The sequence below is a fragment of the Hevea brasiliensis genome, chromosome 14 (genome assembly GCF_030052815.1).
Source record: "Hevea brasiliensis isolate MT/VB/25A 57/8 chromosome 14, ASM3005281v1, whole genome shotgun sequence".
NCBI lineage: Eukaryota > Viridiplantae > Streptophyta > Magnoliopsida > Malpighiales > Euphorbiaceae > Hevea > Hevea brasiliensis.
This window is the reverse complement of record NC_079506.1, coordinates 21,360,887-21,384,240: the sequence shown is the minus strand read 5'-3', so window position 1 is coordinate 21,384,240 and position 23,354 is coordinate 21,360,887. Positions and strand designations below refer to the sequence as shown.

General features: G+C 36.3%; 1 protein-coding gene across 1 annotated transcript; it reads right to left on the bottom strand.

Annotated features, from left to right (window-relative positions):
• Nucleotides 1–17,409: 17,409 nt before the first annotated feature.
• On the bottom strand, nucleotides 17,410–21,667 carry LOC110647134 (uncharacterized). The gene is made up of 2 exons (XM_058134081.1): nucleotides 21,237–21,667; nucleotides 17,410–19,548 (listed from the first exon to the last, which is right to left on the bottom strand). The coding sequence occupies exon 2, from the start codon at nucleotides 19,498–19,500 to the stop codon at nucleotides 17,707–17,709; it is 1,794 nt and encodes a 597-aa protein (XP_057990064.1). The 5' UTR covers nucleotides 19,501–19,548; nucleotides 21,237–21,667; the 3' UTR covers nucleotides 17,410–17,706.
• Between the last annotated feature and the right edge of the window lie 1,687 nt (nucleotides 21,668–23,354).

The following is a 23,354-nucleotide window of genomic DNA, read 5'->3' as shown; positions in this document are numbered from 1 at the left end:
CTTCATACTGTGCCACCAATATCAAGCTTGGATCATGATACATCTTTGTACTTCCTGGGTGCATAGCATATACACTGGTGTGTGCCTCTTTTAGAATACTGGCCTTCAATTCCCCATCATCTGGTACACACAGTCTTCCTTTGTAATACAGACACCCATCTACTTTCACCTCATAGTCAGTTGCTTTTCCCTCTAAAATTTTGCTCATAATAGCCATTAGCTTCTCATCTACCTTCTGCCCATCTAAAATCTGCTGTAGCAGGTTTGGCCTCACTTGCAACTCAGCCAAAATAGCTCCATCTCGAACCAAGGATAGACGGGCATTCAATGATCTCAAAGCTGTGATGGATTTTCTACTCAAAGCATCAGCAACTACATTTGCCTTCCCAGGATGGTAGTCAATTACACAATCATAGTCCTTCAGGAACTCAATCCATCGCCTCTGTCTAAGGTTGAGCTCCTTCTGAGTTAGCAAATATTTTAGACTTTTGTGGTCTGTGTAAATGTAGCACTCTTCACCATATAAGTAGTGCCTCCATATCTTCAGTGCGAAGATAATTGCTGCAAGTTCTAAATCATGGGTAGGGTAATTCTGTTCATGTGGCCTTAGCTGCCTAGAAGCATAGGCGATCACTTTCCCCTCTTGCATCAATACACACCCTAGCCCATTATGTGAAGCATCACTGTAGACCACAAAGTCCTTTCCTGACACTGGCTGTGTTAACACTGGTGCCTCTGTCAACATAGCCTTCAACTTCTCAAAGCGGTGCGACACTTGTCATTCCAGTCAAATCTGACATTCTTGTGTAACAACTTGGTCATTGGAGCAGCTATTAAGGAAAATCCCTTCACAAATCTCCTGTAATACCCAGGTAGCCCCAAGAAGCTTCTGACCTCAGTTGTATTTATGGGAGGCTTCCATTCCATCACTGCTTCTATTTTCTTGGGATCCACCCTAATCCCATCAGCTGACACTATGTGTCCAAGGAATGCAATCTCATTCAACCAGAAGTCACACTTGGACAACTTAGCATACAGCATCTTTTCTCTCAGGGTTTGCAGAACAATCCTCAAATGCTCATCATGTTCTTCCCTGGTCTTGGAATACACCAAAATATCATCAATAAAGACCACTACGAACCAATCTAGGTATGGATGGAAGATACTGTTCATAAAGTCCATGAATGCTGCTGGTGCATTTGTTAGACCAAAGGGCATCACTAGGAACTCATAATGCCCATATCGAATGCAGTCTTTGGCACATCTGCATCCTTCACCCTCAACTGATGATACCCTGATCTGAGATCAATTTTGGAAAATACTCCTGCTCCCTTCAACTGATCAAACAGATCATCAATTCTAGGCAACGGATATTTGTTCTTCATACCACTTTATTCAATCGCCAGTAATCAATGCAAAGCCTCAAAGTCCCATCCTTCTTTTTCACAAACAAAGACCTGGAGCTCCCCATGGTGACACATCGGGCGTATAAACCCCTTATCCAAGAACTCCTGTGAATCGATTTTCGATTCCTTCAATTGTGGGCGCCATCCTATAAGGAGCAATAGAGATTGGTCTTTGCACTGCGGTGTCTCAATTCTTGAAACACATGCGGGAAGTCTTTTCTGTGGGTATGTCACCTGGATCCGGCTTAGCACGCCTAGTATCCACCACATGTGCTAGGTAGGCTTCACGCCTTTTCTCATCAGTTTTCTTGCAATCGTGGTGAGATGACATTGGACAAGAAATCATCCTTTCCTCCACAATCGTAATCTCATTACCCTCGGGAGTTTTGGAGAAATTCTCTTCAATTTGCAATCAACTATTGCACGATGACGTGACAACGGTCCATTCCCAAAATCACGTCAAACTCATGGAAGGGCAACTCAATCAGTGCGCCAAGAATTCATACCCACAATCCTTAACGGGCAACCCTTGTATACTTTGTTCACTACTACTGTGGCCCAATGGATTAGTGACCGAATGTCTTGGTCACTCTCCCTACTAGTATCCCCCTTTCTACGGGTAAGTTGATGCAGATGTAAGAATGAGTGGATCTGGATCCACCAATGCATGCATGAGATGTATTGTAGAGGAGAACGCCCACGATAACGCCCAGGGCATCTTGCTCCTCTGAGCTCTCATGGCATAAGCTCGCGGGTGGTCTGCATCGAGCCTCTCTGTGGCTCGGATGCGGACCTGCGAGATGATCCCACCGCCTCAGTTGCGATTTCCTACCCTTTGTGGTGCGAGAGTAGGTGCATGCGCTTGTGTTGGAGCGGTGTAGTAGTTCTACGTGGGCAGTTCTTCAAGCGATGCTCTGTTGACCCACACCTTAGCGAGCACCGATCACTCTCCAACACTCCCTTATGCCATTTCAAGCGGTGTGGACATGCGAGAAGATCTGGGCTGGTCCCTGAACCCCATCCTCGGAGAGCGCCCGATGGTGTGGGTGACCTCTCTAGGGGTAAGCGTGGCTGGGCCCCGAGGTGACCACGACCTTGTGGTTGACTGAACTGCGTGCAGGTGGACCCTTGAACTTCTTCCCAAATGCAGGAGCTGAACTAGACTGACCTGGGCCCCTCTTCTGCTGTCTCTCTCTTCTGGTTTGCTCACTTATTCTAACCTTTTCAACCTTTATTGCAGCTTCCACTAACTTGGTGAAGTCGGTGATTCCCAAGGCAGTGATCATAATCTTTATGTTGTCATTTAATCCCTCTTCAAATCTCTTGCACCTTTCAGCTTCATTAGGGACTATCTTCCTTCCATAGCGGCTCAATCTAACGAATTCCTTCTCATACTCGGCCACTGACAGCTGTCTCTGCCTCAGATTAATGAACTCTCTTCTTCTCTCTTCCAGGTATACACTACCCACATATTTCTTCTTAAATTCGGAGAGGAAGAAGTCCCAAGTTACTATTTCTGGCTGTACTTCACTGGACACAGTATCCCACCATTCATATGCATCGTCTTGCAGCAGAGATACAGCAGATTCCAAGTTTTGCTCTGGAGTGCAGTGGAGTTGTTTTAAAACTCTGCCTATTCTGTTCAATCAATTTTCGGCTGCAACAGAATCATCTTCTCTCTTGCCAAAGAAGTCCACTGCTCCAAATTTTCTCAATCTTTCCAAGTGTGATTTCGGTTGTGGAGGTGGTGGTGGTGGTGGCATTACCCCAGCCATTTGTTTGAAGAATTCGTCCATTTGCTGAAACATGGCCTGTGGAGGCTGAGCAGGCTCTGCTTGAGCTGGTGGAGCAGGTTCTCCCCTACCCGGTCTCGGCCTCTGCGGTGGAGCATGACTCTCCACTTCCTCCTCAACTGCCCTCTGAGATGTAGGGTCCATATCCTATTCAAAATAAGAAAGACAAACAGATCTGCATTAGTGTCACCTCGACTCTTACAAATGCAATGCATGGTATGGACTCAATCTAGGCCCAGAAACGCCTAAACCGTGCTCTGATACCACTAAATGTGACACCCCTTACCCGTGTACAGTATATCCGAGTAAGCAATGTCACACGGTGTATCGGCACACTCTATTTTACCTTAATCAATTTTTGTCATAGTTTTGAATATAATTTATGAAATATAATTTATTTAAGCCATTTATCGAAATTATTATTTATTTGAGGTTCCGAAAATTTTAAAGAAAATCCGGCAGAGTACCGGCTAAAAATGGAGAAAACAGTTCTTCGAAACCTGTGAAAAACACTTCCTCGAAACCTGTGAAAAACACTTCCAATATTCATATCCCATCACTCTCAAACTCCAATATCAAAATCTCAACATTTTTCAATTTCATTTCTCAATCATTCATCTCATGTGATAATCAAGTACAATTCACAGATAGATATTCACATTTTCCATTCACCAACACAATTTTCATTATTTACATGAACATCAAAATACATTACATAAATCCAAATACATATGAGAAAATAAAAAACTAGTTACAAAATACCAAAATGAAACCTAGTGTCCTACCAATGCACTGTGGAGGGTGAGGTGACACGGACACTATGCAGAGCTGCAGGATGGACTCACCCAGTCTGCGGTCTACTGGGCTCACGATCAGTATCTCTAGAACCTACGCGTGGCAAAAGCAACGCGCTAAGCAATAATGCTTAGTGGTGCAATAATAAAATAAAAGGAAATAACAAAAATAAATATGTATTGAATGTATCGATGTTTTACTTGTTTTGTACTTGCTACAATCATTTATTTCGTTAACTTATTCACTTTCATTCTTTTGGTTGCCCAAGTAACCTATACTGGACGACTGGACTGGATAACGGGTAAACTGGCACTGGGTATCTAGTACCTCGAGCCATCACACCATCGGTCACATATGCATCTCCCGGTGTGCAACAGAACAGCTAATAAGCTGTAATGACAATAGGCACAAGGCCAAATATCAACACAAGGTCAGAATGGCTAAAAGCCATAAAATCACAGAATGGCATAATGCCATGTGCAGTACTGCTAACTGAACCCTATTGGCATGCCAAACTATCCAAACCAATCATGTTAGGTATACTAGGGCATTTGATACTTTTGAATTCTTCAATTTTTGAATTTCAAGTTTTAGTATCACTATTCACTTCATTAGTCAACAAAAATGTTGACTTTTGGATAGAAAATAGGTGCATTGGTTTTAACACTCCCAATGTACCACATTTTGCATTTAAAACTTGTTGGAATTAACCACCAATACCATTTCTAAGCTTAGCACTAAGGGAGCAGAATTTTCAGTTTTTGTACCCCAACTTTACTGTTCCATTAGTGGCTGTTACAGTGGAAATTTGAGGAAATGGTAAACATGAAAGTTGTTCCTTATTTTGTCTAGTTAAATTTCTCTTTTTGAATCACTCCATTTGGAGTTTTGTAACTCCAGATATGGTCCAAAAACCACAGCTGGCCGGATTGCAAAACTGCAGAATTGACCATATCTACAGTGCAGTGAACAGTGATTGCCACTGACTTGTTGGATAGGTTCTATTCATAATTTGGGGTAGGTTTCTTCATGAAAGTTGTTTGTCTATATCTTATCTTGTTGCTGTAAAAATTTCAGGTCAATTGGACCATTCTACAGTGAGTTATGGCCAAATGAACAGTTACTGTTCATTTGGTCATTCTGCAGAACCTGATTGCAGGGTATCCGGATTGGGGCCAATTTTTGGTCTACTTGCTTTGGTCTTTTGGGCATGGTTTCTTCAGCAAAATTGTGCCATTATATGTCTAGTTTCATGTCCAATTAGCCAAACACTAATTGAACCTACAAAGCCAAAGTTATGGCTATCTAAGTGGGCTGGAATCACAGCCTCACCTGCAGTCACCTAGGGCAGCCACACTAGTCCTAAATCCTATCACTAAACACACTTCAATTCTTGTTTACCAATAGCCAAATGGTCAGTAATTGACCATTAAAATGTTCCTACACCATTATAGGAGCTAAACTCCAATTTGCTCAAAACCCTAAATTCTCAATTTCTCTACTTTTCCATTAACCTACAATTCATTGTGCTAAATATTAAGTTCATATCAAGGGCAGCTTATATACTCCTTTAATCCAAAGAAATCATCAAAACTCTAATAAATCCATGGCTGCCAAAAATATAAAGTGAGTACATCAAAGGTTTTCATTTGAATTTCTTATAAATTTCAAGTTAAATCAACTTTCTAGTCATGAATTTAAACTTTCTAGTCATGAATTTAAAGAGAGAAAAAGATATTGGACACTAACCTTATTAAAGCTCCCACTTGAGCTTGTCAATCTTCAAGATTTCTCCCTCTAATGGCTGTCTAAATATGATTTAGGGTGTGAGGATAAATTTTAGTGAAGTGAGGATTAGGTTTTATGGTGTAAAGGGTGAGGTTTTAGCAAGAAAAAGAGAAAGTTTTAATGGAAATAGTGAGGGAAAGAGGGCCTGCCGGAAATGGAAGAAGATAAGCAGAAAATTTTTTCAATTTTTTAACCTTTTTAATTGATTTAAAGGTGCTTGTTGAATGGTGATTGGTGGAGGGTATGTAAATGACATCATGTGATGTCATTATCCCTAATTTCCTTCATTTTCTTTTCTTTTTTTCTCTACTCATTTTCAATTCAATTTTTAGCAATATTTATTCATATTTTAGATCATAATAATTATTTACTTAACTGGACAAGTCGGCCAAAAATCACCTGTGAAGGCGAAATGACCAAAATGCCCTCCGTTTTGCTTAACGGGCCAGAATTGTCTGTACCGATTGAAATTTTTTTCTAAGTATTTTCTTGGCATTCTAATGCCATAAGAACCTCAATGACCCTTCTCTGGAGTCTCGAAAATTATTTTATGAATTTTTCCCCGGGTCTAGGGCTCCTAGTTGAGAGAACCGCAACTTCCCTCTGGGTTACCCATCGCTTGGGCACCGGCTCATTTGACTTAGTTGTATTTTATTTCTAAAATTTTTACTAAATTTTTCTTGTTAATATTTTAGTTAATTATGGTTCCTCACTTTAGTTTAAATATTTTTCTGGACGTTCTAGCTGTCCGGACCGACACTGGTCTCCGGAACAGTAGAATGTACGGAGTTGCTACCGGGAGGGTGTTACACTCTACCATATCTCTTTTCATACCCATCCACCAGTAATGCTTCTTTAGCCCCCCCTATACATTTTTGTGCCACCAGGGTGCATGGCAAAAGGAGACTCATGTGCTTTCTTCAAAATCATTTGCCTCAAATCAACATCATTAGGAACACATATTCTGCCGTGGTGTAGCAGTAGACCATCATCTCTTATAGAGAATTCTGGTTTCTTGCCCTGCCTCACTTCTTCCAACAGCTTCTGATACCTTTCATCATTCTGAGCAGCCATTCTGATCTGATCAATCAACATTGGTTGTACATGCCATGCAACTGCTGTCTGCCCCTCATCATTAATCTCTAAGCTGGCATGCAATGATCTTAACTCATGTACCATAGACAAAGGAGTAATCCGTAGACTTGCCATAGTCTTGCGACTTAAAGCGTCAGCCACAATATTAGCTTTCCCTGGCTGATAGTCTATCAAACAATCATAGTCTTTTATCAACTCTAACCATCTCCTCTGTCTTAAATGCAACTCCTTCTGAGTGCCCAGATACTTCAAACTCTTATGATCTATGTAGATGTAGCACTTCTCCCCATACAAATAATGTCTCCAGATATTAAGAGCAAACACAATAGCTGCAAGCTCTAAATCATGTGTCGGATAATTCCTCTTATGTGGTTTTAGCTGGCGTGATGCATAGGCAATGACATTTCGATCTTGCATCAATACACAGCCTAACCCATTGTGAGAAACATCACTATATACTGTGTATTCTTTACCCGGAGTAGGTAAAGTCAGGACTGGAGCTTCAGTCAAACATTTCTTCAATTCATCAAAACTCTGTTGGCATTTATCCGTCCACTGAAATTTCACATCTTTTCTAAGCAGCTTGGTCAGTGGAGATGCCAACATGGAGAATCCCTTCACAAATCGACAGTAGTATCCAGCTAAACCCAGAAAACTATGAATCTCTGTGATATTTCTGGGTGGCCTCCAATTAAGGACAGCTTCTATCTTACTTGGATCTACCTTAATGCCCCTTCTGATACTACATGCCCCAAGAAAGATATTTCCTTCAGCCAAAATTCACACTTCGATAATTTGGCATATAGTTGTTTCTCCCTCAAAGTCTGTAGTACAATCCGCAGATGTCTATCATGCTCTTCTGCACTCCTCGAATAGACCAATATATCATCTATGGATACCACAACAAACTGGTTGAGGTATGGTCTGAAGATAGTGTTCATCAGATCCATAAAAGCAGCCGGAGCATTAGTTAACTCGAATGGCATAACCAAGAACTCATAATGGCCATAGCGGGTTCTAAAAGCAGTTTTAGGAATACTCTGCTCTTGTACTTTCAGCTGATAATAACCTAATCTCAAGTCAATTTTGGAGAACACAGCTGCACCCCTCAACTGATCAAACAAGTCATCAATGCGGGGTAATGGATATCTATTCTTTATTGTCACCTTATTCAACTGCCGATAATCAATACACAAGCAGAGAGTGCCATCCTTATTCTTTACAAACAACACTGGCGCTCCCTAAGGTGACACACTAGGGCGGATAAAGCCCTTGTCAAGCAGCTCTTGCAACTGCACTTTCAACTCTTTCAATTCTGTAGGTGCCATTCTATATGGTGTTATGGAGATTGGGTCCACACCAGGCATAACATCAATCTCAAACTGCACCTCTCTTTCTGGAGGTAATCCTGGCAATTCATCAGGAAACCCATCCGAAAAGTCACATACAGTAGGGATGTCCCTCAGTGTTGGACTCCCCACTTGGGTGTCTATCACATGTGCCAAGTATGCTTCACACCCCTTTCTGATCATCTTTCTGGCTAGTGCAGCCGAAATGATGTTTGATGGCAGTAAATGCCTCTCCCCATGTATTACCACATCACCATATAGGGGGAGACTAAAAGTGACTATCTTCAGTTTACAGTCAATCATGGCGTGATGCCTGGCTAACCAATCCATGCCCAAGATGATATCATACTCTCTGAAGGGCATTTCAATCAAATCTGATAGAAAAACATGTCCTTGGATCACCAAAGGACAGTCCTTATAAATTCTATTTACCCGAACCTCTTGTCCTAACGGACTAGTTACTAGCACTTCAAAACCCATTTGGACACATAGAACAACAAGTGATTTGACTATGCTAGCACTAACATATGAATGGGTTGAACCCGGATCAAACAACACAAATACTTCTTGATCAGAGATAGAAAATGTACCAGCTACCACATCGGAAGTCTCAGCCTCTTCTCGCTGTCTCATCGTGTAGACTCTGGCTGAAGCACTTCCTTGTGTTAACTGACCAACAGTGCCCTGACTGCCTGAAGCAGTGCCTCTACCTCTGTTTCTTCCTCTGCCAACAGGTTGTGAACTTCTGGAAGCAGGACTTTGAATAGATCTTTCTGCAGTCGTAGAAGCTGGACCATATTTAGGAGCACTAGTGCAGTCTTTAGCAAGATGGCCTTTGCCTCCACAGTTAAAACAGGCTCCTGTAGCCCAATAACATTCTCCCCCATGAATCTTGCCACAAGTCTCACAGGGGCGGGTAGGATATGAACCCCTGCTTGACTGCTAACCAGACCTAGGAGGTCTCTGTCCAGAAAATCTGCCTCTTCCAAATCTTCCACCTCGACCCCTGCTGGGTCCACTAAATTTCTTTCTCTTCCCAGAAGTACCACCAGAACTCTGTTCAACTGATTTTTCCCCTTTGTCTTTCTCTGATTTTTCAACTTTTTCTGATTTTTCTTTTGTTGGGGTCGCTTCTGATTTAATCCTTTCTAGCTCAAGTGCTTGAGATATGAGTTCTGAAAAATTGCTGTGTCAGAATCCCACTATTTGCATTCTCAAACTGGGCATCAAACCAGTCTCAAATCTCTTGCACCTTTCCTTGCTGGTAGAAAGGAGACTCCCAGCATAATGGCTTAAGCGGGAGAACTCCCTCTCATATTCTGCCACTGATTTACTCCCTTGCTTCAGACTCAGAAATTCTTGCAACTTTTGATCCACATATGCGTCTGGGAATATTTTTGTTTGAATTCTCTGATGAAGTCATCCCAGGTCAGTACTGGTGGTTCAGCTAAGCTGTGGGGGATGGTCTTCCACCAATCATACGCATCCCCTTGCAGTAGCGACACAGAATATTCAAACTTCAGTTCATCTTGGCAGTACAGCTTCTTGAACACTCTATCCATTCTTTCAAGCCATTGCTCTGCCTCAAGCGAGTCTACTGTACCCTTAAATTCAGTAGCTCCATACTTTATTAACTTATCATACTGCCTGGTTGGAGGCAGTGGTTGTCTCTGATTGTGCAGGGTGGAGCATGAGCGGCATACCTGACCATTTATTGAAACATCACGACCATCTGTTGTGCAAGCATCTTGAAGCTGCGGCATTTGTGAGTGGTGCCAGCGACCCATCGACATTTTGTAGAGCTGGGGCTTCCCCTTGTGCCTCAGCTTCAATATATTGCTCAACTGAGCGATCCCCTTCTTCCATTTCAGTCTGAAGTTAGGGTATCTCCTGAACAAATAACATAAGGAGATTTCCCTCCGTTAGTTCATATTTATGATGTAATGCACTGTGTGTAACAAATAAGGACATTGAGCAGTTGTACTTAACAAAGAAAAGACACAAATTCATAAGTTAAAACATACTTCAAAAATTTGCTCTGATACCACTAAAATATGTCACACCTTACCCCTCTGTAAGGCATAACATGATCCCGTAGAATACGTAATGAACTACCGAACTTCACCTACCGATAACTCATTAAGTACCCTACAAGGGATTTTAAAACAATTTTTTTACTTTTTATAAGTGGTGAGCATTTCTAAATAGATATTAAAACATTTAATTAAAGTTGGAAACTAGTTAAAATTTTTGGCCCATTTTATTTTTCCGCAAATTTTATAAAAATTTCAGCAGAGTGCCGTCTGTATTTTGAGAAAACAATTCTTCAAATACCTGTAAAAAAGCACTTTCAATTATTTATTTCAACCACTTCTTCAAATTCACAATCAATCTCAACCAATTTCTCAAGTTTCCAAATTCAACAATCCTCATTTCTCAATTTCTAAAAAAAAATTCCAATAATCATAAAAATACTATCAATCAATTTCATTCACTCATATGTCATTAAAGATGGACAATCTATATACATCATACTAAAAATTTACATTAGGAAAATTCAAACTAAAATTTATTACAAACTTTATACAAACTTTGTGCAAGCTGTTCAAGACCAGTTTTACATGTCCATACAATTACGTACATTACATACATCAAAATGAATTTCTACAATCAGGGTATAAAATATACCCGATATAACTTCAAGCAGGTAGCTCCTCTATCCTCAGCAGCTCAATCTGCTGCTCCTCTAGTCTCTAAATCTACGACAGCAATAACAGCCATCGCTGAGTACTAGGACTCAGTGGTGCACAACATACTAAAATAATCTTTACGCAGAATTTAAATCACATTTATTCAAAAATTGGACTGAACATGAGAATTAAATATACAAAACATGAATTATGAGATTTTAATCCAAACAATTTCATTTCAAAGTATCAAAACACATTTCATAAAACCCATAGTTATATCATGCCATTTGAAACAAATATAATCTCAATAGCTAGAGGCTAAGGAGAAGTCACATCACAAGGCTAGCTAGCTCAAATATATGGATATCCATTCAATTTCTTCTTCTACTGGCACACACCTCAACACTTCAGCCAGAGAAGGAATCAAAATTCAAAACTGATTACCCCCACTAGTCATGCTAGTGAGGTGTTCAAATATATGGTCATGACACTGTGGTTTCAAAACTTATCTTAATAATTTACTAAACATTGCCAATTCAAATATACACAAATAACTTTCAACAATTTAAATCAAAAACATCATAAATACTTCATCATAATGATGTCACAATTCAATAGTTCAAATTATTCAAAATAATATGCAGAAGATAATTTACAAAAATTATACGTTGTGCGCAAACCTTAAGCGAGTCGCCTCTTGGCCTTGACCCGATTCCTCGGGTTTTTTTCCGGTGTTCTTTTCCACTGAAACACACAGTTTCACAGTGTTTCAGTATCATAACTTAGCATAAATTCAAAAATAAATTTAAATTCACTTTTACCTAGCTCTAATGTGCTAAATTTGACATTCTTTAAATTTTGTGTTTCAGGTCATTTACTATTCAAGTCAATTTGTTGACTTTCTAAGGCTTAATAGGTATGGGAATTCTAACTTCACCCACATACCACATTTTGGTCACTAAATTTGTTGGTTTTGGTTGTTTACTCAAATTCTAAGTCTTTTAGGCAAATTTGCAAATTTTCAGTTTTGGTGTCTTAAGTTTCACTGTTCCATTGGTCATTTTTCTGTTAGAATTTGGCAGAACTTTCTTCATAGAAAATGTTTCCTATTGTCTTAAGTTTATTCTCCTTTTTGAATCACTCCAATTGGAGTTTTGTAGCTCAAGTTATAGCCATTTGAACTATAGCTGCCAGATTGGACTTAACCCAGATTTTCTGGGCAAATTTTGGTTCTGGCAATTTTAGGTCACCAACTTTGGGTGGCCAAATGACTTGGTTAATGGCATAATTTGGATTTGTATTCTTCATGAAAGTTTTAGGTCTATATCCCAACTATCCACTGGTAAAATTTCAGGTCATTTAGACTTGCCTAGCTCAAGTTATGGCCAAATGAACAAACACTGTTTATTTGGTCAGTTTGTACAGGTCAGACTGAGAATTTCCGGATTTGGTTAATTTGTTCACTAGGTTTTGGTCACTTTTTGGGCATGCTTCCTAAATGAAAATTGTGTTATTTTGTGTCTATTTTCATTTTCAATTGGTCTCATACCAATTGGACTTGTAAATTTTCAGTTTTGGTCCCTCAAAGGGACCTTGGTCCTGCTGCCTGCAGCATGACCACATTGAATCCGAATTTAAACTCAACTCCAACACTTCCAACACACTTCATTTGGTCATAAATGACTATTTCTCACCTCAAACTAGGTCAAACACATCATTTCACCATTTCTCCAAATTTTGTCTCCCAAACCCTAGGTCCAAAACCCTAACTTCCATGTTTAGTTCATTTGTTGAATTATAAATGCATATTTAGTTCTCATTCACTTATTCTCACTTAACTACTTTCTAATTTGCATCAAATCACCCATTTCAAATATAAACCCTAGCTGGTTGAATTCATATATAGTCCCTCAATAATTGTTTTCTTTTCATTTAAAGTTAATTTTTAACTTACATCAATTACTTAAACAAGAATTCAATAGATAATTTGAAGAATTTGTCACTAACCTCTTGTGAAGTTTCCCAAGGCTTCAATTTCCCTTTATTTTCCTTCAATTTTCCTTCTCAATAGGCTTGCCAAGATCCAAGAACAAGTTTTATTTAGGAAAATTGTGGAATTTATGGGGTTGATTCAAGCTTTAAAAGCTTGAAATTAAGTAGCTATGGAGGATTTAGTGAGAAAAGGGAGAGAGATGAGAAACTACGGAAAAAAAGAAGAAGAAGAAGATAAAATTTGACTTTTCAATTTTGTTTTTATTCTTTAATTTGACTTAGTCAATTAGTTAATTAAATTAAAATTAATTATGAAGTCATAGTTACATCATGATGATGATGTCATCAATTGCTTTAACTTTCTTTTTTCAATTTTTTTTATTTTTCTTTAGTTCTTTTAATTTAATTCTCGATTATGAAATTTTCTTTTCTCCGATTTTATTTGACAGTCAGGTCATGAGTCAGCTCCAGGAGTCAATTGACCAAATTGCCCTTCACCGGTTCGACCCGGTTTGCAAATAATTCAATATTTTTTTTGGACACCTAACCTAATTATTTGACCTGCTTAACAATTCTTTTTCGTAATTTTCTCTTTTCCACTGTGTTCGCAATGGTCCTAAGGACAGCGGCGTCACATTTTATGGTTCAAAATTCGAGTTTAAATCGACTTCGCAATCCTTCCCGAGAAGGTCACCCATCGCTGTGACTCTCGGCTCGTTTAACTTCTTATGTTCTGTTTTTCTTATTTATACTTAACTAATTGACAATTACTAATTATTTGTGTTTATGGCTTATCTAGTTGTCTTAAGTGTGGTTCTAATCCCCTTAATTGTCTGGACCGACTCCGGTCATCGGAACAGTGAAATATACCAGGCTATACAAATAGGGGTGTTACAGTTAAGGTTTTGTGGATGAGCCAATCAGTGAAAGAATGCACCTGGGAGTCAGAGCAGGACATGCGTAGCAAGTACCCCCATCTGTTTAATATGTAATTCTATTTTTTTATTCTGCCTTGTGTAAAATTCGAGGATAAATTTTCTGTAAGGGAGGAAGAATGTAACACCCATAATTTTTAAATAAATAAATTTATATATAAATATTATTATTTTATTGTATTAAATATTTGATTTTTTTTTTTGAAATTTTCTGATTTTTAGAATTGGGTTTGATTTTCCAAAAATGTGAAACTTTGATGATTTTTAAAAATTAATTTAAAGACCACGTGGCAAAATTAAAAATATATTTAGACTTTATAAATTTTTCTAAGTATTCTCAAATTTTTTTGAAATTTTTGCGCCTCATTTTTTGTCCCAGGGTAGAGTAAAAATTCAATTTCGGGTATCCCGAATCAAATCGATTGAATCAAACTGGATCGAGTTGGACCTGTCCAATCGGACCGATGCTCTTCTTTTCTTCTTCCTTCTCCCCGTGCGTCCCGACTCCCTCCCTTTTCTCTCCCTTTTCTCTCTCCTCTCTCCTCCCCTTGTCGCCCCACTACCACCCAGCCCTTCCCTGGTCACCGGTGCCTCGCCTGGACGCCTCCCCACCACGGGCCGCCGCTCTAATGGCTGAAAAAGCACGCGCGAAGTCCCTTCAATGCACCAATTGGACTGGATCTTGTCCCACAACTCATCTACACCTCAAAAGCTTTCCATAGACTCTAAGAACAGAAAAATCCATCGAGCGGTTTATCTAATTTTTGCTCAGGAAGTTTTAGCCCATTTCGATTTTTGGGCTAGATTTATTTTAAACTATGAACTCCACAAAAAATCCAAGAGTACTGGAGTGCTCCCCTTGACGAGAGCTTCGCGGCAATACCCATTTCAAAATTTTCTGATATCATTTTCTAGTGGGTCCCATGGAACTTCGCAGTATTTTTCTGACTATTAAATGAGCTTAATAAATTTTGTAAAAATTATGTACTAACCCCTATATTGTGGGCTTCACGTAGGTATGATCGTTTGCCAGAAATTCGACAGTTGCTTGGGTTTGTAATATTAGGCCGAGCAGGCAGGCTATCGGGAAAGCTTCAGAATTGGGTCGAGATTATAGGCTACCCCACCATTTTCAGACGTTTTGGACGCGTCTCAAGATTCAGAATTGGCAGAGGTAAACCCGAACCCTCATTTTTCTTAATTATCTAGGCCTGATTTAGATTAAAAATCCATAAAATATTTGTGGGTAGCTAGAAAATTATAATTCCTTTTGTATTAGCTTAGTAATATTGCTAAGGATAGCGGGGCAAAGTTTTAGAATTTTTAGAGCTCATTTGGGCAGTTTTTGCAAAAGGGTTATTTATAAGGACTAAATTGTAATTTTTCCAATTATGATTGTTGACTGTTTGGATGGGCCTAGGAGGGCCCATGTGATGTGATTGAGATATTGTTGTATGACTTGCAGATATAGAAGTGTATTTTGAGCCCTTTCACAGGTTAGGTAGGTCCTAGGTATAAGGGGAACTCTGCCGGATTTTCGACACGACTTAGGGTTCATTTGATTCTTTTTAAGCTTGTATTGAGTCAATTATATTAAATAATTGTAATAAAATTATCAGGTGAGTCAGGATAACCTTCCTCCTCCGCCCAGCTATTACAGTGACCTCGGTTCATATCAGTGAGTAAAATATCGATTTTAATTATAATTTCAATATTACTATATATTCAGGCATGCTCATGCATCACTTATAAATCTATATCTATGTAATTAAATACTAGGCACATTTTATATTGCATTCTTAATTGATGAAATGCTCTAGATATTGTTTTATAGTAATTTGGAGCAATGTGCATGTGTTGGTGTGTGTGTAGTGTGTGGTATTGGGTATGGACAAGATTGGTAGACGCGGCTGGAGCTTGACTCGCTGGGACCCGATTCTTTTATAGATAAGTCAGGGTAGGCATGGCTTGAGATGATCTTGTTGGCCCTCATATTTGGTCTATTAAGTGAAAGTCTAGCTTGAGATGTACTAGTAGCAGAGGTTGGATTAAGAGAGTTGTATAGGGGGTCAGCTCCCATATATATATTGTTTGAATATTATCTGGGTGCGTGAGTGCTCCAAATTACTTTTTGCTGTTATGATGTGATTTGTATGAAAACTATGAAGGTGTTGCATTCCACTCTTTAGGATGCATTAGCTTTAGATGGCTATAGAAATTATACTTAAAATCAGTATTTTACTCTTTGAGTCGAATGCTCACTCTTGTTCACTTTATTTTTCCAGGATACAGGAGATTTCTTGTTGAGTTCTAACCTGCTTCTCTCCTTCGCAGGCAATCTATTAATACCTGTTATGTTTTGTATAATTTTACTAACTTCTAGAACTCCGCATGTGTTAAAAGTACTTTATTTTATTTGGGTCTGTATTATAATTGCCACGTTGGATCTGTAAACCTATTAAATGCATGTATGATTGGATTGGATGAGGGAGCCGAGCTCCCATTTGATTTTTTGACATTATGAGTATGTGGAGGGTAAGCTGAGCCCCCAAATTGATATATATTATGTTTAAAGGTCGGATGAGTCAAAAACTCCCCGTTGTATGGTCCATGTTATAGCCGAACTCTGCCAAATTGATATATATTGTGTTTACAGGTCGAGTGAGTAAAAAACTCCTCGTTGTATGGTTCATGTTATGGTCGGACTCTGTCCCGTTTAATTCTTGAAACTGAGCTTAAAATAGGCCTTAAGATTGGGTGAAGGAATAATTAGGTTTACTACGAGCCTTGAGAGCTTTAAGCTGACCCAAATCTTAATGTCGGTTCGACCTATAGATTAGGTCGAGACAATAATTGTATTATTTTTTATTTAATTTTTATTTTTTGTTAAATAAAATATTTTTAAATGAAATATTTTTAAATTAAAAATAATTGAATTCTTTTATTTATTAAATTTTTAAATATGAAAATTAATAAAAGAAAATTAAATTAAGACTATTAGAAAATATTTTCTTTATTTTTTATCGTTTGGAGTACTCAAGAAAATGAATTAACGAAAAATATAAATAAGTTACTTTTAGAAAAATAACTTTCCTTTTTCAGAAGAGAAAATTAATTTCATTTTTTAGATTTTAATAATTTTATTAAAATATCAAAATACTTATTGATACATGATATAAATATATATAATTAATTTAATATTATAACTAAATAATGAAATTAAAAATATGTTTTATATATAAATTATAGAATGAACATCTAAGCGAAATAAATTGCTTTTATTATGGAAGAATAAAACATCCTTTGGCTCTTTTGTGACAAACTTTTTTTTTAATTTATTATTTAAAAATAAAAGATAAATTACTATTTAAATAAATAATAATTTATTATTTATAATGATTTCATCAATCACTTCCATTTGTCATCAATTATATAAACATTATTATAATTATAATTATCATTATCATCATTGTTAACATCATTATCATTGTTAACCCACCTCAACTTTCTGTTCTAGATTCATTGATATAAAGTCAATTGAATACATTGCCAATATATGTTTCACATCTTGAAAACCTCAATTTATATCATAAAATGAACAAGCCACTCACTAACATCAGAAAAATACCTAAAAAGAAAGATGTTAAAAGGAAAATCAACAAAAGTTTGCAATAAATTATACAGAAACAACTATGAATGGCATCAATCTACCTATATTTGCAATGCTAAAACTGTATTCCTACATCATATTCCAAAGTTGACAGGAAATACTCCAAGCTCTCCATGTTTGCGCATCAAAACAGAGTGAGCAAGTAACTTAACATTTAGATCACTCAGAAGCACACAGCATTTCATAAAAATTCTCATTCTGCCGCAGCATCTCGGCTATTAACTCCTACTCCACTATTCTCTGGCAGAGTATCCAGATTTATTCGAGCCTGTTTCTCTTCTTGGCCAACTGAAGAATCAGAAGAATCAATGTGATCCTGAACAACGGCTTCAGTTCCATCTGTTGCAGAAGAGCCTGAGTCTCCTCCTGCTCCACCTGATTCATTCTTGACATCTGAGTTCTCGTCTTTAGCAGCATCTGCAGTCTCCTTTGTTGTTGAAGATGAACCAGAATTGACCTCTGCTTCAGTTTTAACTTCAGGTTCAGGTTTAATGATCTTATCTGATCCATCAGACTTGACCTGTGCTTCAGTAGTGACTTCAGGTTTAACGACCTTATCTGATCCAGCTGGCTCTGATTTAGTAGAGGAATTTGAATCTGCAGCACCCATGTCACCATTCTCAGTTTTATCAGGGATACTTGAATTAGAATCAGTTTCTCTGTTACCGGAAACCATGGTGCTATTAACCTGTTCCAATTCAGCGGTTTTCAGGTTAGATGCTTTCCCAGTGCTAGCACCACCAATTGTTGCATTTTGAACTTGATTTGAATCAGATGTAACTAGTGTTCCATTATTCTGGGATGAACCAGAAGTCTTGGTACTCCCACGTGCTGTGTTATTGCCAGCTTCTACATTTACATCTATTGATGTATTGCTTAGTTCTGCTTGGTCATTGGATACAGAAACAAATGTTGCATGTTTGGTTGATAGATCCTCAGCGTTGATGATATCATCATCCTTCTTTTCACCAGCTGTTACACCTCCAAGCTCTGATTTTGAGTTTGTTTTATCCCCATTGACATCGTTGGTGTCAATGTTATTGGATTTTTTCTCCAGTTCTAAATCATTTGTTACTGAGTTCTCATTTGAGTTCTCAGAACTTATCTTCTCAGTTTCAGTGCTTATATTTTGGGTATCATGGGTTACTGCACTGGAAGCATCATCTGCCTTGTAATGTTCTTCTCGAGCCTCATGATCATTCTGCTCACCTCCATCATGATCTTCATCTTCTGTTGAAGTTTCATGGCCCATTTGAGCCTCCTTATCTTCAGCTTCACCATTTCCACTTTCCTTTTCCTCCCCTTCTTCTCTATCTCTCTCTTCATCAACAAAATCTTCCTCACGATCAGCTTCTCCTTCTATTTTCTCTTGATCATGTTCATCTATCTCATCATCCCCACCTCCTCTCCTCTCATCTTCTGTCTCGTCACTCTTGGTTTCTTCTTCTTGCTCTTCATCTTCATGCTTGTTTTCTTCTTCTCTCCCTTCCTCATCATGCTTGCTTCCTTCATCTTCTTCTCGCTCTTCCTCTTCATGCTTCGTTCCTTCTTCCTCTCCCTCTTCTTCTTCATGCTTAGCTCCTTCTTCTTGCTCTTCTTCTTCATGCTTAGTTCCTTCTTCTTGCTCTTCTTCTTCACGCTTAGTTTCATCTTCCACCTGCTTTTGTTCTCGCTTATTTTCTTCCATCTTATTTACTTCCTCCTCTACTGTAGTTTCTTCATCATCAACTTCCTCATGTTTCTCATCCTTAGTTAACTCCTGCACATGAGGATGGAGGCCTTTCCTTCCCAAGTTTGAAATCCCATCATTACTTTGAGTTACAGAGAATTTTCCCTCTTTCTCATCAAATTCCTCTTTCTTATCATGGGAATGCTTGACCTGGTAGATTAACCAGAAGCAGACTCCAAGCAATAAACAAATCTGCAGAACATGCTTTACCTTGATGCCTTTGGTTCTAGCATTCCTATTAGGTGCCCGTTTGATCATGACGAACCTTTCAAATCTATAGCTCACCTCCTTTGTGAATATATATGCCTACAACCCAAAATTTCACAATTAAATAGCTGAAAGAAATTAAGCAATAATTCAAGGAATTTAAATTACATTAATCAGCAATATATTTCAAACCCTTTTCCCCAATTCAAATCACCAAGTTAATTACACTGTAGTAATAACCTACTTCATTTGAATCTTAAAGTACCATATCCTAAAAAGCTTTCCTAGAAATCCCACCAGAAAAACAGATTCAAATTTAGACACCAACAGAAACATACATTTTCCAACCAAAATCCTAAAATTTATGTAGTTTTGGAACCCAAACCAAGCCACAAGTACCTGCTTAAATCTACCGTGTGCTGCTTGAAGGAGGTAAACAACAAAGAAGACATGATCAATACAATTTTCAAAAACCAGCCATTTCATGGTTCCAACCAAGCCTAGAGCAATCATCAAATACTTAAAGCACACTCTTCTTTTCATCCATTATTAGTTAGCACAGGCAACCAAATAATCAGCAGCCCTCTCAATCAAGGTACACGAAAGTCACCTATCACAGGAAGAGGTTTAGGACAAAGGGAATAAACCTGTAACTATAAGCGGTAGCTGAGAGTCAGTTAGGAAGTTGGAGAAGTTAGAAAAGTCAACATTGGCTGCTGAGAATTGGAGGGAAAATTGGTTATAGGTAGCTGTTAACTGCAACAGTGTTTTGTAGGGAAATTGAGAAATGAAAGTGCTGAGTTAGCCTGTGTAACTCATTCTGGAATTTCTGATCAATAAGAATCTCTCTCTCTCTCTCTCTCTCTCTCTCTCTCTCTCTCTCTCTAAACTCTTCTTTCTCATTCTCTTTCTACTCTCTTTCTATCTGTTCTTCTCTTCTTTCGCTAATTCTTCTATTTCTTTCACTGAAACTACTGAAGTTAGGGTTCTTACCTAACAATGAAATGCGTTTTCCTTCCTAATTTTGAAAAGGTTCACCATTTCTAGTTCACATATCACTTCTGATTACATCGCACCATCTTCAAATTGTTTTAGTTACTACATCACTTCAGATTTTAAAAACACGGATGAAAACTAAGTAAAACTTCCTTGGAAACACTTAATTGCAGAAGAACTTTTTTTTTTTAGTTTTCCACCAGGAAAAAACAAATTTAAGATTTTTACACCATGAGGTAGTTTAAATTATTGCATTATTTGAAATTTAAATAAAAAGAGGAAAACTTTCAGGAAGGCACTCCAATTTGAGCAAGATTTTGGTCAATATTAACAGAGGAGAGAGTTATAGAATGGTTTCTCTGCATCAAAAGCAAACCCATTTGTTTTCGTGCCCCCTTCCTCGTTCAAGAAACCCATTGAAGAAGGCTAAAAACATTCTTTTCTAATAACGGAAAAAAGAGAATACACGCACACACACATGACGCTAAAGTAAAAGTCTCAAAGGAAACCCTAATCAGAAAACCAAATCCACAAACAAATATCCCTCTTCTCCAAAAACCCAAATCAAACCCGCAAAATCACGATCCAAAAATCAATCCTTACCCTTCAAAATACAAAACCATATCCCAAAATAGCTTACTCAAGTACCAAACCAACAAAACAATCATCACAAATAGAGGAAAAGGAAAATCTAATCATCCCCAGGAAAATCATTAACTGAGCACAGTATAGAGTAACCAATGGGAGTAGTATCAAACGAAATAAACAAAAATAAAAGAAAGAAGGAGCACCTGGAGCTGGCGACTGAGACAATATAGTATTTATTGTGTCATAAAGAGAGAGCTATATCTAGGAAGGGCGGAGGGAGAAGATGGGTAAAAGATGAGATTTTTTTCCTCTTTTCTACTTGCTAATTACAGTGGGCAGGCATTTGGGATCTGCGATGTAAAGCAGAGTGGATCCAATAACTAGAAGGAGGAGTAGAGAGAAATGGGTAGGAAACTCGGTTCCACAAGCGCGATTTGCCTTGAGGAGAAAGTACTGACGTGTGAAAGACGAAGCAGAAGTCGGTTGTGAATCCCAGTTGGGAGTTAAATGCGAAAATGACGCGTTGTAGGGTTGCCAGAGGAGCAGAACAGCTTTTAACCGTCCAACCATCCTAATATTATTTCCGGCCTTCGGGGGGGCAACGTTGGATAGCCCGACATAGGAGAGATTGGCTTAATTTCTTTCATTCAATTATGAGATTATTTTATCACATCAATATTATTTAATTTATATTACAAAATATTTAAATTTTAATTTAATATTAATTAAAATTTTTCTAAATTAAAGTTATTAAATATCTTTTTATAAGAATTATGATACGTAAATGCCAAGATAAATTAAAAATAATAAAAATAAATAAAAAATTATTATATATTTTTAGTGTGCTGCATCATCACTTACATATCTCAATTTTAAATATTATTTTATTTTTATCCATTATCTTTAGTTTGTTAATAAAAAAATCATTAAATCTTAATTTTATTTCACAAAATCTCTTTAACATGTTATAATTGATTTTTACATTAAAAAAAATAAAATAATAAAAAATTATTTTCCTTTTTTAAAAAAATAAATTATTAAAGATCTAAATATTGACTCAATTAAAATATTAAGTTGACAGATATTAATTTAATTAATGAGTCGATAATGTAATTAATGGGTCATTAAAAAATAATTAAATATTATAATTATTAATATAATTAAATAATTTTAATCTTTAAAAATTATTTTTAGAATCAATATTTCACTATTTATTAGGTTATATTTAATTTATCTTAATAAATTTTAAATATTTTTATTCTCAACCTTTATAATTGATATATAAAACTTTGATTAAAAATATAATTAATATATAAAATATTTTTTTTATAAATAAATGACTATCTTCTTAATATTTATAAAATATTAATTATATTAAAAATATAAAAAATTCATTTTATAAAATTTCTTATATTATTATTGATGAATAGATAATAGCTAAATAATATCTTAACTAAATATAAATTTAAAATTTAAAAATTTTAATTTAAAAAATTTTAAATCCATTGAGTCAATTGATAATTAGATCAACAAGTTTGCGGTTCAATCACAAATCATTCAATTTTTTATTTTTATAAAAAATTAAAATATTAATATCATTAAAATATTTTTATGTGTAATATTATACGTGCTCACTATTTTAATATTAAATTTAATATATATATATATATATATATATATATATATATATATATATATATATATATATAATATTTCAGATTTTAAATCTTAATAATTGGACGCTAGTTCTTTTTTAAGACTTCAACAACATTTTAAGGACTTTAATTTATGATTATGTTTGACATGTTTATTAATTTTTAATATTAACTAAATTTATAAGGCTTAATGGGTAAAATTTTTTTTAAATATTTGCGTGAATTTATAATTATAGTTAATTTTTAAATTTTCTTATTATAATCTAATTTTTATGATTTGTTGTAATTATAGTTATGAAATAAATTAAATTTAGAAAATAAATAATAAATTATAATATAATTCTTAAAATTTTGTTTTATTAATAAAATAATAAATTAATTTAAATTTAATATTTCAAAAGAGAGTATATTTTATATTTATTATATGTAATAAATAAATATCTTTATTTGTTATATAAAATATATTTTCTATTTATTTTTAATCAAAATTTTATATTAAAAATTATATTTATTGATTGAAATTAATTTAATCATTTTTATCCATATATTAAGAAATAAAATGTAAAAATAAATTTATAACCTTTTAAGAAATACATTTAAAATAATATATAATTGAAAAAAATAAATCACATGTCTATTAAATAAAAAATATATATATTAATTAGA

What these genes read in the sequence shown, in the direction of transcription:
- LOC110647134 (XM_058134081.1), bottom strand. Translation starts at nt 19,500, where the DNA reads ATGATCAAACGGGCACCTAATAGGAATGCTAGAACCAAAGGCATCAAG.